At 37.1% G+C, this 25,342-nt stretch overlaps 1 protein-coding gene across 1 annotated transcript in view; it reads right to left on the reverse strand.

The window, feature by feature from the left end:
• The window catches only part of piezo2b (piezo-type mechanosensitive ion channel component 2b), an 81,756-nt gene that overhangs the window by 47,843 nt on the left and 8,571 nt on the right, over positions 1–25,342 (reverse strand). Inside the window, exons 2-10 of the mRNA XM_032531833.1 lie at positions 23,823–23,918; positions 18,067–18,192; positions 13,661–13,703; positions 10,378–10,540; positions 8,638–8,905; positions 7,291–7,504; positions 3,811–3,896; positions 953–1,170; positions 204–239 (exon numbers count right to left, since the gene is read on the reverse strand). Of these exons, the coding sequence (XP_032387724.1) occupies positions 204–239; positions 953–1,170; positions 3,811–3,896; positions 7,291–7,504; positions 8,638–8,905; positions 10,378–10,540; positions 13,661–13,703; positions 18,067–18,192; positions 23,823–23,918 (1,250 nt within the window). The remainder of the gene's footprint in view (positions 1–203; positions 240–952; positions 1,171–3,810; positions 3,897–7,290; positions 7,505–8,637; positions 8,906–10,377; positions 10,541–13,660; positions 13,704–18,066; positions 18,193–23,822; positions 23,919–25,342) is intronic.

Below are 25,342 nucleotides of genomic sequence, written 5' to 3' on the forward strand. Positions count from 1 at the left end.
AGTATATACAGTACCTTTGGGTTGGTAGAAACAGTGGGAAAAAGAGATAAACATGTACATTTTAACAAAGGTTAATGATGACCCTGTTCTATGAGGGTGCAGTGTGAAAAGCACTTTGCAGTGATTCCTTTTCTTGAAGCAAGACTGAGAAATTAAGGGGGTAAAAATGCACAGATTTAAGACACATCCAAAGCAGCCCCCACCTCAGTTGTACTGAAGCCATCCTGGGTGGAGAGGAGCTAGGAGGAGATAAGAGCATACAAGGCAATGTGTGTTATCGATGAGCTGCTGAAGTCAAAGGCCTCCTTGTTCTTTATAGTCTCTGATAAGCAGGAATAAAGTCGAGCAGCGCTACTCTGTAAATCGAGCCCATCACTCATCTGTGTCTGCACACCCTAAAAGCTTTTAAACCTCAGGAGGTGGCCGGTGGAGACAGACTACGGACCTTGATATGGGAGCAAGGTCAGAATGTGTGTGAGTGCGTGCGTGCGTGCATTTCCATCTGAAATCTTTCCAGGGATGAGTCTATTACAAAGGTGAAAGCTCAGGGAAAATAAGCTGTTAGCTTATTAGTTAGTTATTTTACAGAATAAAAGAGTATGTTTTATCTTTATTTTTAATATAATTGCACTAAAATATTACATTTTTCTTATCCTACCTTATTCTTGTTTAAAAGTTGAATTGAATCAAAATGTTTAGTTCAACAAAAAATGTTGTTTGGGGTTTCAGCAGCCAAGCTTGTTGAAAGAAGTAAAACACTTCAGAAGTTAAAGAAATATATTCTCAACCGATATTTTTAAAAAATAAAACAATTTCTTAAGCATGTGTTTTTTTTGTTTGTTTTTTTACAATGGGATTCCATACAATGGTATCTCAACCCAAGGATGACTACTTCATGACCTGTCCAATAATCTATACTTTGTTAGTCATGTGCGTATTAACTCTGACGTACATTTTTCTCATCTGTGCCCTGGCGTGATTCCCACCACAGCTGCCTCTTCCTGTTGGCTGAGTTATTTGTTGTGTTTCCATCCAGATCTTCCTCCTCACACATATCGCCGTCCTTGTCGTCCTGAAAAAACATAGATAGACAGTTTGAATGAAACATATCTTCCCCACTGGACTTTGAACTCAGTCCACTTTTGTGCAACAGAGATGATACTCTCAAGAATCACAGTTTTAATCAGCTTCTATTGGACACTGTTTTACAGTGTAGGAGTGCCGTATCTGAGGAGGACTTGGTTGACCTTTTGAAAGATTAACATTTCTCATCCTCGACTTTCTGTATTTATTTCACAACAAACAATATGACCTTGGCAGTGTCCACAAAAAAACTCAGAAAAGAATGTGCACTGGTACACATTTGGAAGGAAATTCCACTTGTTCTCAGTGCAGGAATTTTGAGCGTCTTATTAATTTAATTACTTTTAATAACATTTTATTTAAATATTTGGTTTTTACTGCATTGGCGAACTACTGCTGAATAAAATCAGGCATTGAATTAAATTAGAAATTGTTACAGTGAATCCAGATTTTTCTTGTCTTTTTGGTTAAGATGAGATCGATCATAATCTGGCATCGCCAATATCGAACAAACCTGTCAGCTGCTGATTTATGTTGTAATCAGTTTTATTATTAGTGTCGTCTAAAGTGTAAGAGTAGGTAAAAACACTCACACATACACACCCCTCTGTAGAGGGATCAATAACGCATACAGCCCCGCAGGTTTACAGGGAAGTATTGACCCTTCTATAAAAACACTGATCTATAACTCCATTACAGGACAGAGGTGCAAGGCCTTGTGCTACGTTTGGGGGGAGAAGGAAGACGGGTTTAACTGGGGCTGAGGGTTTTATGACTTTTCCCACTTTACATAATTTCTTTGAGAATTTGCAGTAATTTTCTTTTCAAGGGGGAGTTAGTTGATAAATAGGGGTGAAGTCTTCAAAAATAATTATTTTTGGGCCAATATTAAAGGAAATTTTAAAGGGTTTTTCCTTTTTCCCTTTTTATAGGGCCTTTTAAAAAGCACCCCCAATACGCTTTCAATGTAAGAGATGGAGAACAAAATCCAGAAGATGCTGACTTGATTTGATTTACTCAAACTAACTTTAAATCAACTTTGGAGTGTTTTTTTTTTTTCCATCCTTTATTGGAAGCAAGTTAGAAAGGGATCTATTAATGGTCAGTATGAACAAGTGTAATAATTGCTGCAAGCAAAATCTTTCAAAAAGTTTCAACATACATATAGGCACCTGAACATTGTTTTAAAAGAGACTTTAAAAATGTGAACCAATTCTTTAATGTTTCAGTCCTCAGACCACCCAAATTAATTGTTCCAAAAAGATTTGTTATAACGACTAAAGTGACAACAGTTTTTGTTAAATTTTGTCATTTTTAAAAGAACCCTTTTTTTATTGTTTGGTTTTTTTTAAAAAATTTTAAAATTGATTCATTTTTTAAATTTACAAAATACATACTTACCCCAGTGATTTTAATTTGAAAACAAAAATTAATCTTTGCTGAAAGTCTAAAAATTTAAAACCATGGGGTCAGAGTTGTTGTGTAACCATTACATTTACCCCTAGAGAGCATTGGAACACAAGATGCATCCTCCCTTTATGCTTTGTCAAAATTAGACCATCAGGCTCGATAACCCTGGCTACGGCGGACAGTTTTCCGTTGGTTTAATTGTCCGGGAATTCCTAAATACATTTTTGTCCCAAGGGGAGGTCTGCCGTTAATCAATTGGTTCTATTTTTGTTAAGTTAATTTTACCCCTTTGGGCCATAGGGTCTGAATTTTAAAAAAACACCTAGACACCCACTGATGCCTTACCACCCTTTATATTTAAATGCAAACCGTTTCTCTTAGCACGCTCATTTAAGTTTTAAAGCACAATCAATTTTTAATCAACAGTTTTGTGGGGAACAGGTTTTTATATTGAGGAGAAACTTGCTCTTTCATTTTTATTTATGGTTTTTAATTAAGAAAAAATCCCCAATGTTTATTAAGTATTTTATTTTGCTGTGATTTTTTTTTGAAGTTGTATTTAAAAAGGGGTGTTCCCCAAAAATACTTTTTGTTTTTATTGTTGGGCACTTAAAATTGTTGCATTTCCCAAAAAAAACGCATAAGGCCAAAAAAATGGGTTTACCTTTCAAACGTGTATTTGCGGGGTTGAAGAGAGGTGCGTTTAAAAAAGGGAAAGACAAATATGACAATTTTTGGGGGCTGCATTGGGATGCATTTTTATTTAGGTTCTGCCCCCCTTCACCCGTAAAATTATTCTTATGAAAGTTTAAAAATCACTGGAAAAAATTTGAAAAAGCCCTAACCCCTTTGTTTTTAAAGGAACAGAAAAAATTTTTTTTTTGATCGCCCAAAACAAAAAAAAGGGGGAAAAAAAAAAAATATTGCACAGTACTAATTTTCCCTTTGGACCAAAGCAACGTGTCTTCCCTTTTTTTTTTTTCTTTTAATCTGGAAACCCTTTGGGTTTTTTTAAAACCAAAACTGTAAAAATTTTTATTTTTTAAAAGGGCGCTATAAAAAAATTTTTATTTTTATATTATTTTGCTTTTCATTTAAAATAGCTAATTTTAATAAACCCGTATGGGCCCAAATTTTTGGGGGATTTTTTACAGTAAATTTCCCAAAGCTTTGCCCAAAAAATCTACCTCATTTTGCTTTCATTGCATTTCAGTTTGCGGGCCCCCATCAGCTGGTCAAAAAGGGTTTCCCCAGGCCCGAGCGATGAGCGTGGCCCCGGGGGGTATTTTTAAAAATCCGCAGCAGGGTGGGATTGACCAAAATGGTCCCCCTTTGCCCGGGTGCCCAAAGAAAATTCCCCGGGGGAGAGCAAATTCTCTGAACAAGGGGGACAGCCAAATATCCTGCGCAGAAACCCAAAAACAGGATATGAAAAAAAGGGAATTTTGACAGGACTTTGAGTTATAAAATATTGAACTTTGACAATAAATTAGCAAGACCACTGTGTAGAGATATAGTATACATAGACAAACAAAAGCACTGTACTTAAAAGGTTGTATAATAACAATGTTAAAGTATGTTACAGCTGACTTGGCTCATTTAAGGGAAAATAAGCTGTTAGCTTATTAGTTAGTTAGTTTACAGAATAAAAGAGTATGTTTTATCTTTATTTTTAATATAATTGCACTAAAATATTAAGTGTAGTCTCTTAGTGTCGTGTAGACTTTTTATTTGATAAAATTGCTCTAAAGAAAATTTCCGTCCACACTAACTTTGGAGTCTGCAAAATGAACTGAGGTGAAACATCTGTTTGTACCACAAAGGATGCCATATAATTCACTCCTTTTCCTCCGAGTAGAACAAAGATCCTCTACTCAACGGGAAGTGCTCTGACGTATTCCAGTGACAACCACACAGATTAAGATAACCCCTGAGTCTTTTCTGTCTATGCCATGTGGAGGAGTGAACGCCCCCTTCTGACCCCATCCCACTTCCTGAACTTTTTTTGTTGCAGCTGGGGGAAAGCCCACTGGTCACATGACTGAGGACTTCCATTGTAAGAAGGGGAGGCAGGAAGTGGAGTGGAAGCCAGGCCTCTCAACAGTCTCACTCAACACCGGTCCAACAGCAAGGCCGAGTCACTGTCAACAAGCACAATTAGGGCAGGCACTGAAGTGGCCTATTGTCCAAAGGGGGCTGCACATATTTACGTCCTTAAGAGTTTCCCTCAGAGCGCCTGAGGATGTGCACAGAGGAAACAGGCCGAATCAGAGGAGTGTGTTACTTTTATCATTACATTGGGCCTTAGTTTCTACACAACGGCAAACAGAAATACCTCAGATCTGTAGAAAGTCACCATGAATACACAAGGAGATGGCAGATGATGAAAAAGTTGGCCTGTTCATGTAAAGAGCTATCAAAAAGAATCTGAGTTGTGGAAAACTTTCCAAATTTAGGATTTTAAATAGTACACAAATGAAGAGCTGTTACAGAAAATGACTCACACTTGCTCATATTTACTGCAGGGAACTAAATGAAGCAAATATTAAAGTTAGTATTGAAGTTGTGATTCATGTTAGTAATAATTTAGCTTTTTTGTAATATTTATGTAACTCTTTGGCCTTATGAATTTTAAAAATGAAGCAATGTCAATCTGGGAACACCTTATCGCAGCTTATGGCATCTGTGTAGTGATTGATTAGCACTGAGCAGTGATTTTTTTTTTTCGTGTCACATTTCAAAGATTTTTAGAGGCCTGAGGAGGTGACTTTTCAGTATTTTACTTTACAGTATTTTGGAGGCCTACAAGATCAACGTATTCAGTATTTCTTTTTAACTCTAATGATTTTTAGAAGTCCAAAGAAGTAAAAGTACCCAGAATTTCACAATAAAAATGAATATTACAAGCTTTTCTGTATAAAACCTTTTTAAATTCTTTTATTTATTTGTTGATCCCTCAGATTTATCTTGGGGAGTCTTGACCCAAAGGCTGGAAACACTTATTTAGATGGTACTCCTACTGTTCAATTACTACAGCATGCACATTTTAAATAGACTATTATGGACTTTGCAGATGGTGCGACAGTGGTCCATTTATTCTTTTATGTTTTCTTAGAAGACGTCCATCAATGCAGCACTGTAATCACACCTTATCTGCCATCTGAACCAGGAGAATGATGATAAGGACACAAGGTTTATCCAAGGCAATTCCATCTATGCATAGCTGTAAATAACCTCGATCCTGACTCCTGACACAGCAGCACAGCTTTTGATGAGAAATCCTGAGATCAATAAAACCCTGCAACACCAGGGGCACTTGGTGTTGCAGGGTTGACACTGAGACAACTGTGACACTGAGACTACAGCTACACTGAGACTAAAGCTACACTATTATGACACCTACAGTAAGGCAACAGCTACATTGAGACAACAATCACACTGAGACAACAGTTACACTAAGAAAACAGTTAAGAAAATAATATTAAGAAATATATGTAATAATAATGTGAGATGGGATATTTTTCACATATTTGTAGATTACATTTTACATGAATTTCCTCATGAACGTATTATTATATAACACTATTTCTTTCATCAATGTGTGTATTTTGATGCAGCTGCAAACCCAAATGAAGATTAAATATGAACACTGTCAACTGTTACAATTATATAAAATTTAGAAGATTGTTATTAGCTAAACTGATTTAGGCACCATATTGTCTCAGTGAGACTTTCATGGTAAATTAAAAGTAAAGAAAACATACATTTATCAGTATTAATATAATTTATGATTTTAAATTATTAGAACTCTGTAGTTTTATTTCATATCGTTAAATGTTCTTCCCTTCTTGCTCTAGCAAAAAAAAAAAATCACTTTTTGTAAAACAACTCAGGTGGTAGTCTTGATGTGTATTTTTAAGTAATTAGTAAATAAACAGCATTCTTTGCATTCCAGGTTGTCAGTCAAACACAATGAGCTTAGTGACTCAAGGTACTTTCTGCAACAGAGTTTGTATTCATGACAACTGTGACTAACATATGTTGGCAAGATGTGCAACAATGTGGCTTTACTCCAACCAAGTTTCACAGCTGCAGCCAAAGACAGCTGATTGTCTTTTCTCATGCATAATATAACAACACTGGTTGTAGTGAAGTGCCTAAAAGCTCTGCTTCTGATATTGATGTGCTGGGAGTAGGAGTTTGATATATCTGCTCTCCAGCTGGGTTTGCATTTTCCTTTGCCTTCTTGTTTGTAACAATAGTAAATATTTATTATCGTTTAAACAAACTTGCCATGGACGCAATAAATACTGTTGAATCAAATGAACTCAGGCTGCTGAGCACTGTCATCACGTCATGTATTTTCACATTAGAAAAAGCCAGACAGCATTAACCAGGGCTAGTGCTGTTTAACTACAGAAATACCATTTCACCAATTCATCAAAGAGACAAGAGATCTAATGCTGGTAAGTTCAACTTTCTCAAGATTGAATCACTCACTGCTGTTTGTATTTTGTTCTAAATGTTTGATTAATCTCTTTCTGTAGGTGGAACAACCATCCAGTTTAAATTGGGAAAATAAATCTAAATCTATTGCATCTTAATAAGCAGAGAGATTGCAAATTAAAACACTTTTAGATTTAGACTGATAACAAATTCAGATGTCTAATATTTGAACCTTGAACCTGGCACAATATTACAGATTTAAGGCAGACTTTGTAAATAACAGGATTTTGACAGTTTCAGTGAAATTATTTTAATTTTAATAAATGTATATTATTTCTGCATGTGTCTCACCTGATGTAGTTATCATCTGATGGGATGGACTCCTGGAAGAACTGGAACTGGTAGAGGTAGAGGACAATAAGGTGCCCAGCGCTAAAGATGGCCATCAGGACACACATACAGCTGAAGATTAGTGTGTCGAAGGTCCGGCAAAGGGACCACCAGGTGCACAGGAACAGGAAGATGAAGAAGTAGACAGCCGAGGTCAACGAAGGCAATATTATACCTGCAAACATAAATAATGGTGGATACAAAGTCAGTGGACTGTGGTTTACTCATCTGATCAGAATGATATATAATTTTCAGCTTTGGATTTGACCTAAATAGATCACAACACTTCAATTGCTGTTGGAGGTAAATTGTTAAATCTCAGAAATGTTAACTGAATTATTTCCAAAACACTATGGCACTCAGTTTTCTTGAATGTGGCAAATCTCACATCTCACATATGGAGCTAGAGACCAAGTTCAAACAAAGGTTAAGAATTATTTGCAAATGCAGTTTACAATTCAAATTGACTTTGCACTACTGCACCCTTACAATCAAAAGCACACCTTAAAGCAGTGGTTTCCCAAGGGGTTGCCCATGGCTGTGAAAAAAACGTAGGTATTTCACGTAATGGGTAAACTGTCATTGAGAGCTGTGTGGAGACAATCCCAGCCCACTTTTTTCTGTATTTCGATTATTCCTCCTTTAAAACTCTCTGCTTTTAGTACATTAACACAGAATAAAAAACAACAGTTCAGGTACTGAAAAAGGTGCCAACGTATTTACTTTAATACTTACATATTCAGATGGCAATGCTATAAGATGAATATGGAGATTCACTTTACAGCAATCAATTTTTTTATTTAACCTTTATTTAACCAGGTTAGTCTCATTGAGATATAAAATCTTTTTCAAGCAAGACCTGTTTAAGACAGCAGAAAAAATTTATTACATGTAACAAAAATTTTAATCACAAAAAAAAAACACAAAAAGAGGAAAAGACAACTCAAGTGGATTACAATTAAATAAAAGTTCAATACAACAACAGTAACAAGAGTTCCTAAAGACACTTTACAGATAGAGCAGGTCTAGACCACACTTTATAATTTAGAAAGACCCAACAATTCCAGTAATTCCCCCAAGAGCAAGCATTTAGTGTGACAGTAGCAAGCAAATACTCCCTTTTAGGGAGAAACTTTTAGTTGTGAGGAAAACTTCTTTTCAGGGAGAAACCTCGGACAGACCCCGGGTCTTGGTAAGCAGTATGTGACGGTGCTGGTTGAGGGTGTGATGAACAGTGGCAATAATACACAATAAAAATAATGGAACCAAGACTAGAAAAAGTAGTTGTAGTAGTTCAAAGCTGCTCACCTGTCATGCCCAACAAGATGGTGACCACCACCTTCCCCGCAGTGGTAATCAAGTTCCCAATAATCTCCTTCACTTTGGACGCAACCTCTGCCACAAGCCGCAGGATCTTCATCTTGGTGCTTTCTCTTTCTTCCTCCTCCTCCTCTTCTTCCTCTTCTTCCTCCTCGTCCAGCTCCTCCTCCTCTTCATCCTCCTCAGCCTCGTACCCCCGTTCAAAGTCCTCCTCTAGCAGGATGTTGTCATCCAGACTCAGCTTCTCCTCTTCTTCCTTTTTTTGGGGGGGTTGGATTATGGTATTCAGTATTGAATGATGAATGGTGCAGCTTCAAGGTCAGAGCTCTCCATGGTACTTAAAACAGTTCCCTACAGGTAGCACCTGCATAACAATACTTTTGCATATTCCAGTTTAGCTTATCTAGACATACTTGTGGTCTATTTGGCTTCTTGAGACATGACTATCAACCCATGGTAGATGTTTTCATCTGGAACCACATGTTAGCTGAGTATAATAAAGTCACATCTTCCTTGGCTGCTGTATCTAACCAACTATGTGTTGCTCTTTTCCTACAGTATCAATAAAGTAGGGACATAAAACAAGTGAGCCAATCACTGCAGTTTATATAGAACACACAGGGCACCGGACAAAGAAAGTAGCAGGTGATACAAAGCCTGTTTTGAGACTTGCCAAGGGGACAGAGTCTGTATTCCAAGTTAAACAGTTAAGGGAACTCTCAATTCAAACTCTTGCTATGCTTATCTCAACTTAGAAAGCTTAATGTAAACGCTACATACAGAGCAGGAGAAGATCACCACTCCACTGGCCACTAAAGCCAGTAAAAATGTTTTCTTTCTTTTTTAAATCTGGTTAGTTATGACATTGACATTTGAATATTGTGGCCACATTTACTCTTTAAAATGATGAGAACATTCTCATTAAGCAATTTTTTACTTTTACAGTTTAGTCTTATGGCCCTAATATGCTTGTACATAGTCTTTAGATGTTTATCCTAATACATACCCTATGCCTTCACATTATTTGCTTGTCTATTTCAAATTAGGACACTAAGCAATAAGTGAATTATTCTATCAGTGTATCAGTTTCCCAAACTTTTTAAAACCATGACACACCCTTGTTTTTTACATGTGATCCTGTTTTAGCTTCTCTCTATTGCTTTCTCTGAAAATCACTACTTCTGACTGCTGTGCACTTGGAAAACTCACATGCAAGAACATGAAAACGTGTTATGTTACTATCAATGTCAAAGCATAAGCTGTCATGTCACTAATCTTATCTACAACATAAATGCATATTTACTGTAATAGGAGTTTTAATAATTTTGATGCTAATTGCTTATGTCTGTTTTAAAATGTTCACAGTAAACAGTCTGGCTTATGTAATCAAATGTTGCATATAGCTTTTATTTGGTAAAAAGTTATCCATCCATCCTTAATGTACAGTTCATTTGTCAAATTTTATCAAGGAAAAATACTATATACTGTAAAATGTAAGGATTTGCCGCTTTTTTCTGATTTATGTCATTAAAAATATAATATCTTTGGGTTTTGGACAGATACTAAAACAAGTTATGAGAAATTGAAATGGCCATTTTACAAAATTTGTATATGTATTTAGACTTGCAGCTTAGCGTACTAAATTAGTAATAAATTAATTCAGATATATGGATGTAAAAGTCAGACACTGTTTTCAGGACAATGCATGTCATCACAAATTACACCTACTTGTTCCTCTGTTTCAAAGTCGTCGTTGTACTGGGCCATGTCCTCAGGCGGCCTCTTCTGGACCAAACTGCGACACAGCAGCCAGATGGCCAAGCCAGCTACGAACATGCCAATGTCAGGGATGAACACTCTGATGCCGTTCCCTGCATCTGCACCGATCACACTGGAGACAAACAGAAAACAGAGGATACCACACTGACAGAAAGCAGACCCTAGTTGCAATGAATCCCAATATCTCCCAAAAGTAGTGATTTTGAGCAATATTGCAGGCTAGGATCGCATCCAAATGATGGGAAATGGGACAGAGTACAACAAACCTCATGAACTGTTCATGGACAAACACTTATAAACACTAATATGAAACAGTTTTTCTAAGAAATCCTAGGACTTGTGGTTGCTTGTTAAGTTCACTTGGATCAGGATCCCAAATAGCTGGGTTTAAATCTTGCTTGCAATATTTGAACCCTTGTCATCTCCCTCTGTCTCTCCCACTTTCATGTCTCTCTGTTCAAAAATCTTAAAAAGCATGCAAAAGTTGTCACTAAGCATTGTTTTCCTACAATCTGTGTTCATGCAGACTGGAACTTCACTCAAATTCACGAGAATGGATATTATTGCAGCAATTATATCTTTCAGAAAACACAACCCGTTCACATATATGCATGGGAAGCTGGATTTTTTCCATTACTCAATTGTTTTTTTAATATGTGTGTTAAATTCTTCAGCTTTTATAGGAGTACCACCCACTTCAATAAAATCAGGCTTGCCGGTTTAAAAAGTATTGCCGTTACAATTGAGTGAAATTCCATTCAAACAAAAGGGCCATGAGAGTTGTAGGGTTTTTTACTGAAGTGTGAAAAACATGTTTACTCCCTTGAAAATTACATCCTTTGTTCATAACAATAAATACTCCTTTTTCCTCATTAAACTGCAAAAAAATAGGGTTTGATCTACTTTAGATTTTCCAGATTTAATGTGTTACTTAAGGTATGATGTCTATTGACATCTTACCTTAAAACTGTGCCGATTTATTAATAAATTAATAATGTATACACAGATAATATTTACCCCAGTTCGTTTTTTTGTCTGATGTCTTGTGGTTATATCGCCGTGAGCAGACAAAGCTTTTGTAACTTGTAAGCTTTTGTATTTGATTAGTCTGCTCACCTCTAACTAAATATCAAAAGGGTTGCTCAAACAGGAAGCTAAACAGTGGCGGCCGACTGTTGCCATGACAACTATGGAAACGTCAGACTTCAAATGATCCAGTGAGATGTATTTATGCTGCCTGAGGACACGTTTTATGAGGTGTCATGATTGCATGTGCAATTAAAGCAAATAAAAAATGTCCTTTAAATGGATGGCAGATTTTTTAAACCTTTAAAACTCACTTTTATCATTCAAACCAATTTCTATTTCAGTTTTACAACAATCACACTTGCATCCTGTGTTTGGCCACCAAAGGGTTTTCTCTACATTTCATGCTGAGCTTCAAGTGTAATTAAACTGTTTACAATAAACAAAACATACTGTTGATTCTGCGCCGCAAGCAACAGAGAAGAAGTTGACCAAATGTTTGTATAAAGCACCTGGCCATTTCAAACAGAAACCAATTTCATTCTGGCCTTGAATGGTTCATAAAACTTATAAAAGTTAACAAGTTGAAAACAGAGAGCTAATCAACACGATGGAAAACGCATACTCGGATAAATAGTTGGGCCTTTGGCTGCTGTTGGCCAGTTTAATCTAATCAAGGACGTCTGTTTCCATGTGCTTTATTGTTGGGAAGCTTCGTGCATCCTCATTTGAATGAAAGAGATGGAAACCATCAGAGCCAGACAAGGTTGAGCCAGCAACTTTAATGACCCCTATTTTCCCCTGCTTATCATGTGAGAATATTTCAATAAAATCAGCAGTGCTAAGACCTGTCCTCACTGCCTCAAGCTGCAGGGGTAATTACTCATGAGGCATTGGAGATAACCTGAAAATACAGAGACAACAAAATATGTTCTCAACCCAGTAGCGTTTTTTGGCATGGGCAAGGTGGGCCGCCGCCCGGGGCAGCATTTTTCATGACACATGGGGGGGCTGTGCAAGCACTTTAAAAAAATAAATTAAAAAAATCAAACCGGTTTTCATTTCACCGTGTGGGGAATTGGCAAATTTTCGCCCCTGCTTGCTGAGAAGGTACCGTGCACAGATAAGCTGTGTGAGAAGGGGAAAGGGGAAGGGGGAGCAGGGGACAGTTCACCTCTGAGTTGAACGGCTTGCGTATAGGCACCGACACCTATGGTGCTCCGCTAATACTGAGCGCCCATTTTGTGTTTTTCAAATGTTCTAATTAAGGATTAAGGACACACACACACACACACACACACAACACACGGGGTCTTGACCGGGGCGTAATTCAATGTAGAATAGCCACTTTTTCAACCGTATAACTATTTTGTATTTCTAAAAGGATTTGAAAGGGTCAAGCTTGACAGCTGTGAATTCTCATGAAATTCCTATTGACATTGACTCTGCATTTCTTCCATTCAGGCCATAAAAAGGGGGGAAGCATGCAGCTATGCTGCTGTAAATACTGTGCATACTGTATATGATCCCCAACACAAACAGGTAAATGCAGGCGGGATAAAATGTTTATGGCTCTACTTCCGCCACTTACAGTATACTATCCACCAAGGGCTGTTGAGTACTGGAAAAAGGATGTGGCTGAGTTTGGACATTCCCGTACTTACAAAACCACATCTAACACGATCATGGGGGTGTGAGGAGACAGACACAACGGCCAAAGCTATGAAAAATAGGCCTGTCAAGTGATTGTCCGACGTAACTGGGTTTAGCGTTCATCAAGAATCCACACAGGGACAGGTTAGGAGCATTTATAAACCTCGCCAGATGACGGGCCAGTGCAGCTAAATGCAAAAAGTGGTGTTTAATGTTATTGTGGGGTTGCTATATTTAGGACACTGTGCACAGACAATATAACCTTCTACAGTGGAAGAGAACCGTATATCTGATCTATGACAGGTGAGATAAATATTTAAATTTTAAAAGCTTTTGCTGTTGATTCTGATTTTTTTTTTTTAAACACATTTTCTGTTGTCACCCTCCCTTTCAACAGTCTTATCACCTCAAACTACTTGAAGGGATTTATATTCTGTTCTCATCAAGCTTGCTATATGACTTATACAATAAAATAAATAAAATATATTGTCAGAAGATAACAGTATCATTAGTTTACTTGTTGTGAAAGTGTTTTTAATAATAATTAGCTTACCTCTCAAAGCCAATTTGTCTTATGGATTTCTCCCACGCGGAACCTGGACAAAACATGAAGTCAGTTAGATAATATGGATGTTGTTTGGAAAAAAAATGTACTTTTAATTACATTAAAGAAATGAGTAACACTATTGGGCAATTTTGTCAGAAACAGGAAACTGAATTCCACTCGAGGTGAATAAACGGTAATGGACTTTCAGTGCAGACACTGTTATTTCTTTATTACTCATCAGTGAATAAAATAGCTGCAATAATAGCTTCATTATCATAGATGTTATGTGGTCGATTAAATTTAGTGGGGAGGTCAGTGTGTACCTGAAATTAAAAAAAAATAATCAACAAACAAAACATCTGTGATGGGAGGAGCCCGTATGACTAACCCTTCACACAACCTCTGACATCCTAACCCTTTCACTAACACCCGTCTGAACTGTGAAGAAACTGTCCACACACACACACACACACACACACACACACACACACACACACACACACACACACACACAACCACACCACACACACACACACACACACACACACCACACACACACACACTTTAAAGTACTCAGTAATGGAGAACAGGCGGTGCTGTGACTGTTTGAACTGTGCTGCAACACATCCAACAATGTATAGCCTAATAAGTCAAAACAACAAATACAAATCAGTTATTATTATGAGTGTGCAGCAATGCATTGTGGTACATTATCCAGAGCTAGGTGATATGACTTCAATCAAGACCACAATGATTTCATAAATTTACCAAAATGACCTTGGTACCACTTTTTCTAACACCATGGGTCATTATTGGTCAGTATATTTTTTTTACCCAAGACGTCATATCTATTCATATTTTAATTTATGATTATTTTTTGGCATTTCTGTTTTTTTATTTTTGATAGTAAGAAGGACAAACAGGAAAGGAAGGGGAGTGATGACGTGCAGCAAAAGGCCCCGGGCAGCAAAAGGCCATGGGCCAGACTTGAACTCTGCAGGCCACTGCAGGAAGGACTCAGCCTTAACCATCCAAGCTCTACTCGGTGAAAAATCTGTATTCTTTACTCGACAAAGATGATAATGATAAACAAACATTCTCTCTTCTGGGGCCTCTTTAAGCCTAGTAGTTAAAAGGGGCTGTACTTTATATTTAGCACATTCATATACTGTATTAGCAAACAAATTATTTTAATGCAAAGATATGGTGGAGCAATGGCATCCTGAGCAGAGAATGAAGTGACAATCCCTCTGTGTGGGTTGTAATCCGAGCTTCTCTGATATTTGTTTTGATAGCCGGTCTGGCCGCATGTGCATGTTGGTGCATTGGGCCGTGAAAAAATATACGTAAAGCCGTGTGGAGGCAATTCCAGCACGCTGTTTATTATTCCCCTTAAGAATGCATACTATGTAACTGCTTTCTTCTGTTGTACTAACTTAGATCCAGAACACCACATGAACGGAGTGTAAAGTGTAATGTAATAGTTATTAATAATTCCGAACCTGCTAAGAATAACACTCAACTCGGCTTCAGCATCTAGCTGCTTTAAGCTCATTGTTTAGGTGTAATAGCCTGTCCACAGACTATATGGTTGGCTCTTACTAACTTAGTTTAACCCCAAGTTAAACCATGGGCAGTCAACAATATCAGATAAGCAAATACAATACCTGGTGGGGGCTACTGGTAAGGGAAGTCAAACGTGTAGCTAGCAAGATGAAGACTCAGACTTTTGTCTGAGGAGTTGGTGAAAGCTATACCAGAAGGTTAGCCAGAAATATGACTCCAGTGAAATGGGCATATTGCTCTGAGTTTGCTGGAAGCTTCAGTAGCTAGCTGTCAACAAACATGTTAGCCATAAAGCTTGATAACACAATGATATATTAAGCTGTTTTGAGAGTTTGTTTTGGAATCATTCTGTCTCGTAGTAGTCTAAAAGAGCACAATGCAGCTTTAATTTAGGGGACATCTCACAATAATAAACATAAAAGAAAACTTATACCATACAAGCTGAAATAAACTAATTGGGCTGGTGAGAGAGGTTTTAAGCATTAGAGTCAGTAAATGTAATGCCAACCAGCCAGTGGCACATTATATCAACTCTTCACTTTAAAGTGTTGGGGCCTTTGGTCAAATTACTGTCACTTAAGAGAACATGGTGAGGGGCATGCCAAAAACTTTCATAGGAAGAGATAAGGTCAACTTATGTTGTTGTAACCACAGGCAAAACAGAGTCTATTTCAGCAAAGCCCGAGTTGAAATATCTGCAACACCTTACTTCACTCTGCCCAAACTGAGCTCACAGGTGTAAGAGGAAACTAATACCATACACAAGGAATGCCAGATGTAAAGACAGGCCAGTATGATCAATAGGATGAGAGGATGCTGTGTCATAAAGCTTGAACTCAGCATGGAGACTTCTGGAAAAGTGTGTGAGACTTTCTGCCCGTTGAGGCGAGGCTGCCGTCCACCCGAGCTGAGCACCAAAAATACCTGTCCTCAGACTTTATGTGAACGTCATAAAACACCCTTTGTACTTGCTGCACCATTAACCTCTCAGCACAGGATTTCTTTACACTCTCTCTTCTATCTCTGGGGCGTAATGCGAGCTGCCCTTTTCCGCAGAGACTGGTGATATGCAGCGTCAAAATTTCAGCACATCATGACTGTAATCAGACAATCAGTGTGTAAAGGAAGAATTCAGTAAGTATGTCTCACATTTGGGGAAGGGTAAGCAAGATATGTGTGGATATGGAAGGGCAGTAAAGGTCAACAATGGCATCTATGTGACTTAATGAAGACCATTCCTGAGGAACTGGTCACAAAACAGCCACAGGACTCCTTATGAGCTGGTAAAATATCCATTGCCATCAGATATGAGCCAAATCAAACGTGCACATTTTTTTAATGGTTTATTTTAAATGTCTTGATCTCCAGATGGGTGGAGGCTACCACTAAGGACAATCACTGCCAGAAAGTTTAGACAATCACAGGAAGTATATGGTATCTGGTGGTCTTTGACGGTTAATACAAATGCTTTTGACGGTGCTGACTCCACATGGTGAGAACTGCATTTACAAACACAGGAAAGACAGATGACTTCAAAGGAAGCCAACCCCAGCTCATCTGGCGACCAGTCACTGACCTGCTCGTACAGCTGGAGGTGTTAGCTTTTCAGGAAAGGTTTTTTCATTCATTCTCAACTCAGTGTACTGCTCTAATGGTGTATTTGGCTACAGCAAATAGGGGAAATCATATGAATTTATCTGGAGGGAGGATAACCGCCTCACCGCAAAGGAGGACTCCTTGTATATACTTGGCTGCCAAAAGGAAAAGGGTGTCAAGGGGCTAAATGCCAGATATAGAAATCTGAGATAAGGCAGAATGTAGGCGCTGGATCAAGGGGACAAAGAGTAACGTTGGGCTTCCTGTTGCACATGCAGCTCAAAAATAAAAATAGGATGACATTTACTTCAGGAAGTAGAAATCCAACAATGGACTCACTGTTGCATTTCGTATTTTCTGATACATACTTAAAAAGTCAATGAAACAACCAATCAATCAATGGTTTGACTGGCATGAAATTAACTTGCTTGTACAGCAGTTAGAAATTATGGACTCATCCCAGCAGGGTTAGCTCTGCCAAAAAACTGCCATCCTTTAGCAAAAAACATTTAGTCTACCCTCTCTGAACGGTTCTGTGTTTCTGCCTGAGGCGATAAGGTCTCCTGAGCAAAGTTGGCTGGACTTTGACGATGGAAGGCGAGTTACCTCAGAAAGAACAAGTCATTCGAACACAAGGTCAGGGTCTGTCCCGTCTAGACACAAATTTTATAGTTTAATACTGAGTTTCATAAGAAGCCCAAAGCCCACTATTTACACCTACCAAATACTGAGTCAGTAGCTTACAGTGTTTGTTTTACTGACAGCAAGAAAGTCTTATTTTTTTTCCTTTGTCGCCATATGGCACAAGGAAGCTAAATACATTGAGGAACGTTACATAAAAAATCTTCATGATGTGACAAAATGCAATAAGAATTATGATGTTCCTATACATTCTAAATTGTTATTAGAGAGGTTATTTTACCCTTTGCTGCAAATGAAATATGTTCACTTAGTTTTGGAAACATTCCCTCTACACCTTCTCTGGTGGTATACAACTCTGTGACACTGAATCAATAGCTTAAACACATAACTTAGTTTAATGGGGTTGATTGTGACTTTATTAGTCTAATGACTTTTCTAAAAACAAGTGTCTTCCTGTATGTCTTCTAAAAGTTTGCACACAGTAAAAATGGAAATCAGCCAAGTTCTTTTTGGATTCTTGACCTGCAAATCGCTTTGATTTCAACATGCACAACAAACATCACTACCTTTAAGCCTTGACAATAAAGGCGGATGTGTACTGTACTCACAGTTGAAATCAGAAGTGATGGAGTTCCCGGCCAGGAGGCTGTTGACGGTAATCTGATAGATGATGTGGAGCAGCAGGAAGGACATACTGGTGAAGCATAGAGACTGCAGCAGACGCCCTGTGTGGCCTGGAGGAGGAGAGCAGCTACAGTCAGTTCACCACCAACACCACTCAGTTTACACATGTTATTTCTGCCGTTCATGTACTGAACCCCAGAAAAAGTTTCTTTGCTGGTAGTCAGAGAACTGAATGAAATTTGAATACTTTTAGGTTTGTACAACATCAAGAAGTGCCTGGTATTTCTGACTTCTGATAGGGCTCTTAGGACAGAGAAATAAGAACAATCCATATCCATGTGATCAGCTGTGAAGTGTGAAGTCTAAGACGATAAAAGCAATATATGTGTCAGTGTTGACTTACAAAGTTTTTTTTTTTATGTAGGTAAATAATACAGCTGTCAATCAAAGGACATTACTGATCCTGGGAGGAAAGGATGGGAGCAGTCCGAGGAGATGCCACAGCTGTTCAACACATGGCTTTTATAGTCCACCTACGGGTATTTGGGATAATTTCATGAGTTGTTATGGTGATAATTCTATACAGTAGGATTTCTCATTTGTGAAAATGTTCATCCTCAGAAAAGAACAAGCTTGATTCTTCTTTGATAAAGCAATGACAGTAATGGATTTTATAAGCCCCGAAAGATTGAATAGTCCCATATATTTGCACGGTTTGTTCCACTGGTTCTTCACAGAGAAACATCTCCATCTCATTAAATTTACTGCATCCTTGCGGGGAACACATAACAGTTTTACTATAGTGTATTGCACAATATCCTAGCTAAGGTGAAGCACTACTGCTGAGCCTCAGGCCATCAAGGGCTAACCTAATCAAATGTGTCCAACAGATCATGGCAGGCGAATTAAATGCTGAAGTGAAAACAATTTGTGCTAATTTCCCATTGTAACTCCCTTGGCTTTCACAAAGAGGGAAAAGAATGCTTGTAAATACGGAGGTATGAGAACTAAGCGAACTAAACAAACTAAGCGAGCAAAGAAATTGGTCCAAAGGCTCTGGACAACACAACCGCTTTGGCTCTGTCCCGTTTTCCTATTTGTAATACAGCATTTTTGTTGTGTGACGATGATCGGTCTTGGTTGCCTGACACTCATCTTGAATCAATGTTTCGCTTTGCTTCATTATTCAGTCTCAGCGTTGCGTCCCAAGAGCACTGTTTAGAGGTTTCTAAAACAGAGGGCCTTGTTCCCTTTTTTCCCCTATGAATCAAATAATCGTATCCATTTGACAATAGTAAGACCTAATTTAACCACATGTTTTTGCCAAATCACAGTGTCAGAGAGGGCCAATGAAATGTTTTCATTTTGAAAAAAAAGTCCTGGCCAGGAGTGATAGAATGTAACTTAGTACATTTACTCAAGTACAATTTTGAGGTACTTTCCATGCATATTTCCATTTAATGCTACTTCATACTTATAGTACTGTACACTACATTTTTTTAAAGTCACTATTGTACTTTTTCCTCCAGTACAGTTATTTGACAACAGTAGTTACTATTTACTTTGTAGATTCAGATTATTGATACAAAATCTTAATCAATTTATAAATTACCATGTATACTGCTACCTGGCAGTATATAAAGTAGATGAAATTAGTTCCACCTTTACCAGGTGCAATATTAGTGATGCTTACATATGAATACTACGTCACTAATTATAAGTATGATTTTGAATGCAGGACTTTTACTTGTAACAGAGTATTTCTATACTGTGGTATTGCTACTTTTATGTAAGTAAGTACTTCCTCTACCACTGCCTGCCAGACTATACACAGTAGAAAATTGCCTCAGTTCTTAAAAAAAAGTATGATAAATACACCAGACACCCTCTGTTAGAAGTCTACTAGCTAAAACATAAACCTGATAAATCATCCATTACATCAAATATTTATACAAATTCATGCAACAGTTACTAAAAGACTCCCCAAAGGAAAATTGTCATGTTGGTGCCCATTCAACGAGGCATATAGCACCTACTGTAAAGGCTGTTAAAAAGCCTGCTGCCCATATGAGAGCAACAGTTTAGATGTTGTTCACCTCCACGGAGAATTGAATGCCTTCAAGGGGATGTCGAGCCAAATAGTGCAATTACGACATTAGAGAGTAAAACACAAACAACAAGTTGCACAATGTATTATTTGTCTCCAGTTAGGATTGGAGTCTTGTATACTGTCATATCCTTGGGCACACAGCACTGCTGTTGCTTTTCAAAGCAAATTACACCTAGTGAATTATTCATGTCTAACATTTGGTTTAAATGAACTTTACTGCATGTCCTTTAAGATTCAGCAGACAAAATGAAACAGACCATCAAAACAAAGCATTGAATTGAGCTCAATCCCTCTCTTAATTTTCTCTAAAACAATTTATTCAAAAATGTAGAGAGTTTCTTTTTTCTGCACAATTAGATGTGTATCTTTGTATGTTTGTACTGCCAATGTGTATTTTGGATGGTTTTAATATAAATGCCAAGAGGGAAGAGATAACTGTCAAATTGTTACTTTTCGGATTCAATTATCATCTGTTTAAGATCATAACCGCTGTATAATTAAAACCACAGTGTAGGAACTACTTTAAAACTAACTTTTATCCTTAACTGTACACAATCTGAAACTATTGACTATTTACAGTACAAATAAATGTTGACAATGCTATCCCAATCATCCTGAACTACAACCAGCTGTGATTTTTAACTCTATAAACTGGCGTGGCACCCAAGCTTAATTATTTTTCCTTCAATAATCTGACAAATATTTACCTAAATTAAATAATGATTATAGTTTCCAATCATTTCATAATCAGTCAAAAATAATCCTGTTACTAAGACTGTGCTCAGTGAAATGTCCTCATACTGTGGCTCTCTCAGCTGGCAGTTCCCCTCCCTGATGACAGACAGGTGAGGCAGACAAATGTCCTGGCAGGTGTTGTACTAGAAGAATAACTAATACTATATGCGCCTGTGGCAATTTACATGCATGATATTCCCTTCTATTGTTTTTCTGCTTCTTTACATGACCACTCTATACAGTAATTAACAATTCTGGTTAAAGGTCACATGAACATAAGCTGTTCACAAGCAGGGCCTTCTAGACAAAAAAAGTTTGAATGGTTCAATGAGATCTTATTGTTTTTTTCAGTTGTTTAAAAATATTAAAAATATTAATAATAATAATAACAGTGGATGGTCTGTACAGCATTTAAGAGGTTGTTTTGCTGTAAGCTGGAAAGTATTTAACTATTTTGATTATCTTTAGATCACCATTTACTCACACCTGCTTCAAAAAAGATTTTTGTGGATTTGTTATTGTCTTTTGAATACATAAAACAATTAGAGGCAAATAAACAAATAACCTGGTTCAAGTATGATTTAAATTCTGTGAGTTATTTTATATTACGCAACAGCCTTTTAATTATTGGCACACGAGGTTTGCCTTCTTTCTGTTGATTTCATTTCAAAACTTGTGCCACCTGTTCTGCCATGAAACATTTGTTTGGTGGAAACCCCAACTTCCTAAATGCATTCATGTTTGCATTCTCAACTCTAAAAATGCAAACATTAGTGAATGACTGTGTACCAAAAGGAATTATGACAACTTTAAGAGATTGGCTGTGAAGGGTTTCCTTTCAGCTTCACAGTTGGCAACACCAGAATCCACAAAGTTCCTGGAATGGCTAGAATCAGAGGGTCTGCAATCATTTTAACACAGCACACAACAGAGTATCACATTTTGTTTAAATGTCAAGCTTAATGAAATTTAGGGGGAAATAATTTGTATCATTAGTATAGTAATTTGTATTAAGTATTATTTAAACCATTTATCTGTTTGTCCACAACACAGCCTTGGAAAAGCAGCAGACAATCAATGAATGGATGAATGGACAGTCCGACAAACCAAACAGATATCAGCAATAACAATTCATTCCTTTTTTCACATCGTTCCAGCTGAGGGGTATGGTTTTGTTCCATATTAAATATGTTGTTTGTACTCCATACCATGTTAACATTTAAGATAATAAAGCAGTAAAACCCCATGTTGGAATTGCCTTCCAATGGGAGAATGAGTGGGTTATAAACTGTAAATTACATTCTAAATACACACTGAATTAACTTTTATTATATACTATTATTTTAAACCCAGAAAAATTAACATTATTTTTGTGGCTACAAACATCTTTAAAATGTTTGAGCTGCCTTACATTCACTTAAAGTTGAATTTATTTCTTGTTGAAGTGTCTACTATATATTTTTGCAATACTACTTTATCCTAATTAGGTGCACAGGGCATTTTGACAACAGGCACACTTCATGATTTAGACTTATAAGAAAAGAAAAAAAGACCTTGTAACTGCCGTGTGTTAACCCACGTTTGAAGTCAACAGCTATCAGATACATGAACACTAGGCTTTACTAGAAGACTTCTCTCTTTAACTATTGATGAGAGTGTAAGTGGTCCACTTTCTCTGCTCACTCCTCTCCCTCACTTCCTCCTTTACTTCCTGATTGTTATTTCAGCTGAAGATGAGCAGAGACGGCTCTTGGACTGGATGTTGTTCCCTCCACCAATATGGGTTTATGTATTATTAAACACAGCATGTGGTCTGCTACAGAAACCCATATTATGTGTAGTGTTTTGTGGTAAGGGGAGTGCATAAAGGCGCGGCTAAAATTGCAGACCGCAATCCCACATTCATCACCCGTAAGGAGAACAGTCACCTCATTCTCAAAAACCTCAGCCTCAGAGGTCCACTGTGATTTATATATTTAGAGGATGAGTGGTCATTGCGTAAACAAAAATAGCAAAGAGCTTAAATACTTACCTTTACACCAGCTTAATTTAAACAATAATACTTGTGAAATTCATGCGCATCATGGTATAATGAAATGAAACCCATCGAAGGAATCAGTGGAGCCTAAGGAGCAACTTTTATAACCCCCTTTGATAATTGAAGTGGTTAACCATTATCAAAAACAGCCCTCATCTCAATTTTCTTCTATTTTATTTCTCTGAAAGATATTTACAAGCTCTTTTGGGTTTCTTTGCCCAACATCACAGCATGTGTGTTTAGTTTGTATCTATATGGACCTTATCTGTGCAAATAAACCAAACCTAAGCCTAAAATGTAATATTTTAAGTGGATGTAAGATCTGGTTTCTCATGGATCACATCTCATCTTTTTTATTATTACAGATGGACTCAAGCCCACATTAACCGATATTACCTTTCATGGACTAAACTATGTGCCAAATCCATCCTCATCTCAAAGAAATTCAAGTCCTCTGGAGAAAGGCTGGTTTACATTACAGTTAACAATATTGCAATTTAAACAAGACTTTTGGGAAGCACTCAAGATTCTTCAGGCGATAGACAAAGTATCAAAGAGAGTTACACTGTAGTTCTTACCTATGGCGTTATATATATGTGCCTCATTCCTGAGCGAGTAATTGTAATTGTATGTTTTGAGCAAAGAGAACTATATTTTGCAAGCATGTCACATTGCATTTTGAACAGAAATTAACTCTCACAAAAAATAATTTAGTTTGGGCAAACAAAAACCTACAAAAACAGTCAACACCTATTGGTGTTGGTGTAATGTAACGTGCTTGCAAAATATAGTTTTCTGTGCTCAAAACAAATAATTACTCACTCAGGAATGAGGCACATATGTAACGCCATACTTACCTTGCATTGTTGTGCTTGTGGGCTCTGCGAAGAGTGGAATAAGCAGGAGGTAGATGAGGTAGACGAAGGACAGGACATTGTACCTGAACAGGCAAGCTGCAGAAACAAAGACACAAATACACACTGAACAGCAAATCCACCTTTTGATTATTATAAACAACAAACAGTCTTTTTTTGCTCCGTGTCCATTACATGAAGGTTAACTGTAAATAAAGTGCAGTAGCTGGCAGTGGTAGAGGAGTCGTCATTAGGATAAACTAAACACAGATTTAAAAGAAACTCTTGTGGTGAAAACTCATTAAAATGTTCCTGGTGTAGAAAAGCTGCTTGTAGTCATAAAAAGCCGGAACATTCCTCAAACCAAACTTTACACTCACAAGTCTCATTATCTGTTCATCTGGCTTGCATCACAAAAAGAGCCTAAGCTTAATTCAGTCATTCAGGGAATTGTTGTTTGTTTTGAAGTACAATAATCAAATGATAGTCCTTGGGTGTTAAGAAAGACAATTAACAGCAGTCAACTCTGCGTCTCCATGCTATATAACCGAGGGCCTCACAAAGTACAGCTTTATATATATATATATATATATATATATATATATATATATATATATATTTTATATGTGTGCATATTCCACTCTTTAAATCCGATGATTCAGGATCCTTCACAAACTACACTACTAAACTTCACTACTATTTCAATACTGCCACTGTTCTACTGTGTTTTTAAAAGATCTTGGAAAAACTAGTGTACAAAAGAATCCTGAACCTAAACACATGTAATATTCTCTATGATCAACAGTATGGATTCTGTAAAAAAACACTCAACTTATATGGCACTTTTAGGATTTGCTGATAGAATATATACAGCTTTGGATAATAATGAGTATGCAATTGGAATATTTTTAGATTTTTCAAAGGCACTTGACACCGTTTACCATGATATTTTGCTTTCAAAAATGTGTAGATATGGCTTCAATGCTAATGTTTATAAGTGGCTCAACAATGATGTTCTTAATATAAATATATATTCTTTTAATGGTATTGACTCAGAAATAAATATAATGAAATACGGGGTACCTCAAGGATCCATATTAGGACCTTTATTAATTCTTAGATTGTGAAATGTCACAACCAGTATTATTCAGTGTTTGGTTATAGTATTTTTATTGAGGACTAAAATTAGATTTGATAGGTTGTGTTGATTGATTTTAACTGTGATATTTTCACTGTAATTTTTGCATTTCCTACATTCCCTTAGTTTGTTGAATGTATTATTATTTTAGTGATGAATATTAAGGACATAAAGGTAATCAGTCAAATGAAAGACCAATTTGTGTAGTAAAATACATACACTGTTTCTCAGATTTCTAAGACAAAAAATATGAGTCCGTTAATCTAATAATTCATTAGCAAATATTTTTGATAATTGATTAATTGTTTAAGCAAAACACCCTCTGATTCCAGCTTCTCAAATGTAAGAGTCACTTTTCTCAAACTTTGGCTATGTGACCTTTTTC

Source organism: Etheostoma spectabile, chromosome 12, assembly GCF_008692095.1.
Source record: "Etheostoma spectabile isolate EspeVRDwgs_2016 chromosome 12, UIUC_Espe_1.0, whole genome shotgun sequence".
NCBI classification, from domain to species: domain Eukaryota; kingdom Metazoa; phylum Chordata; class Actinopteri; order Perciformes; family Percidae; genus Etheostoma; species Etheostoma spectabile.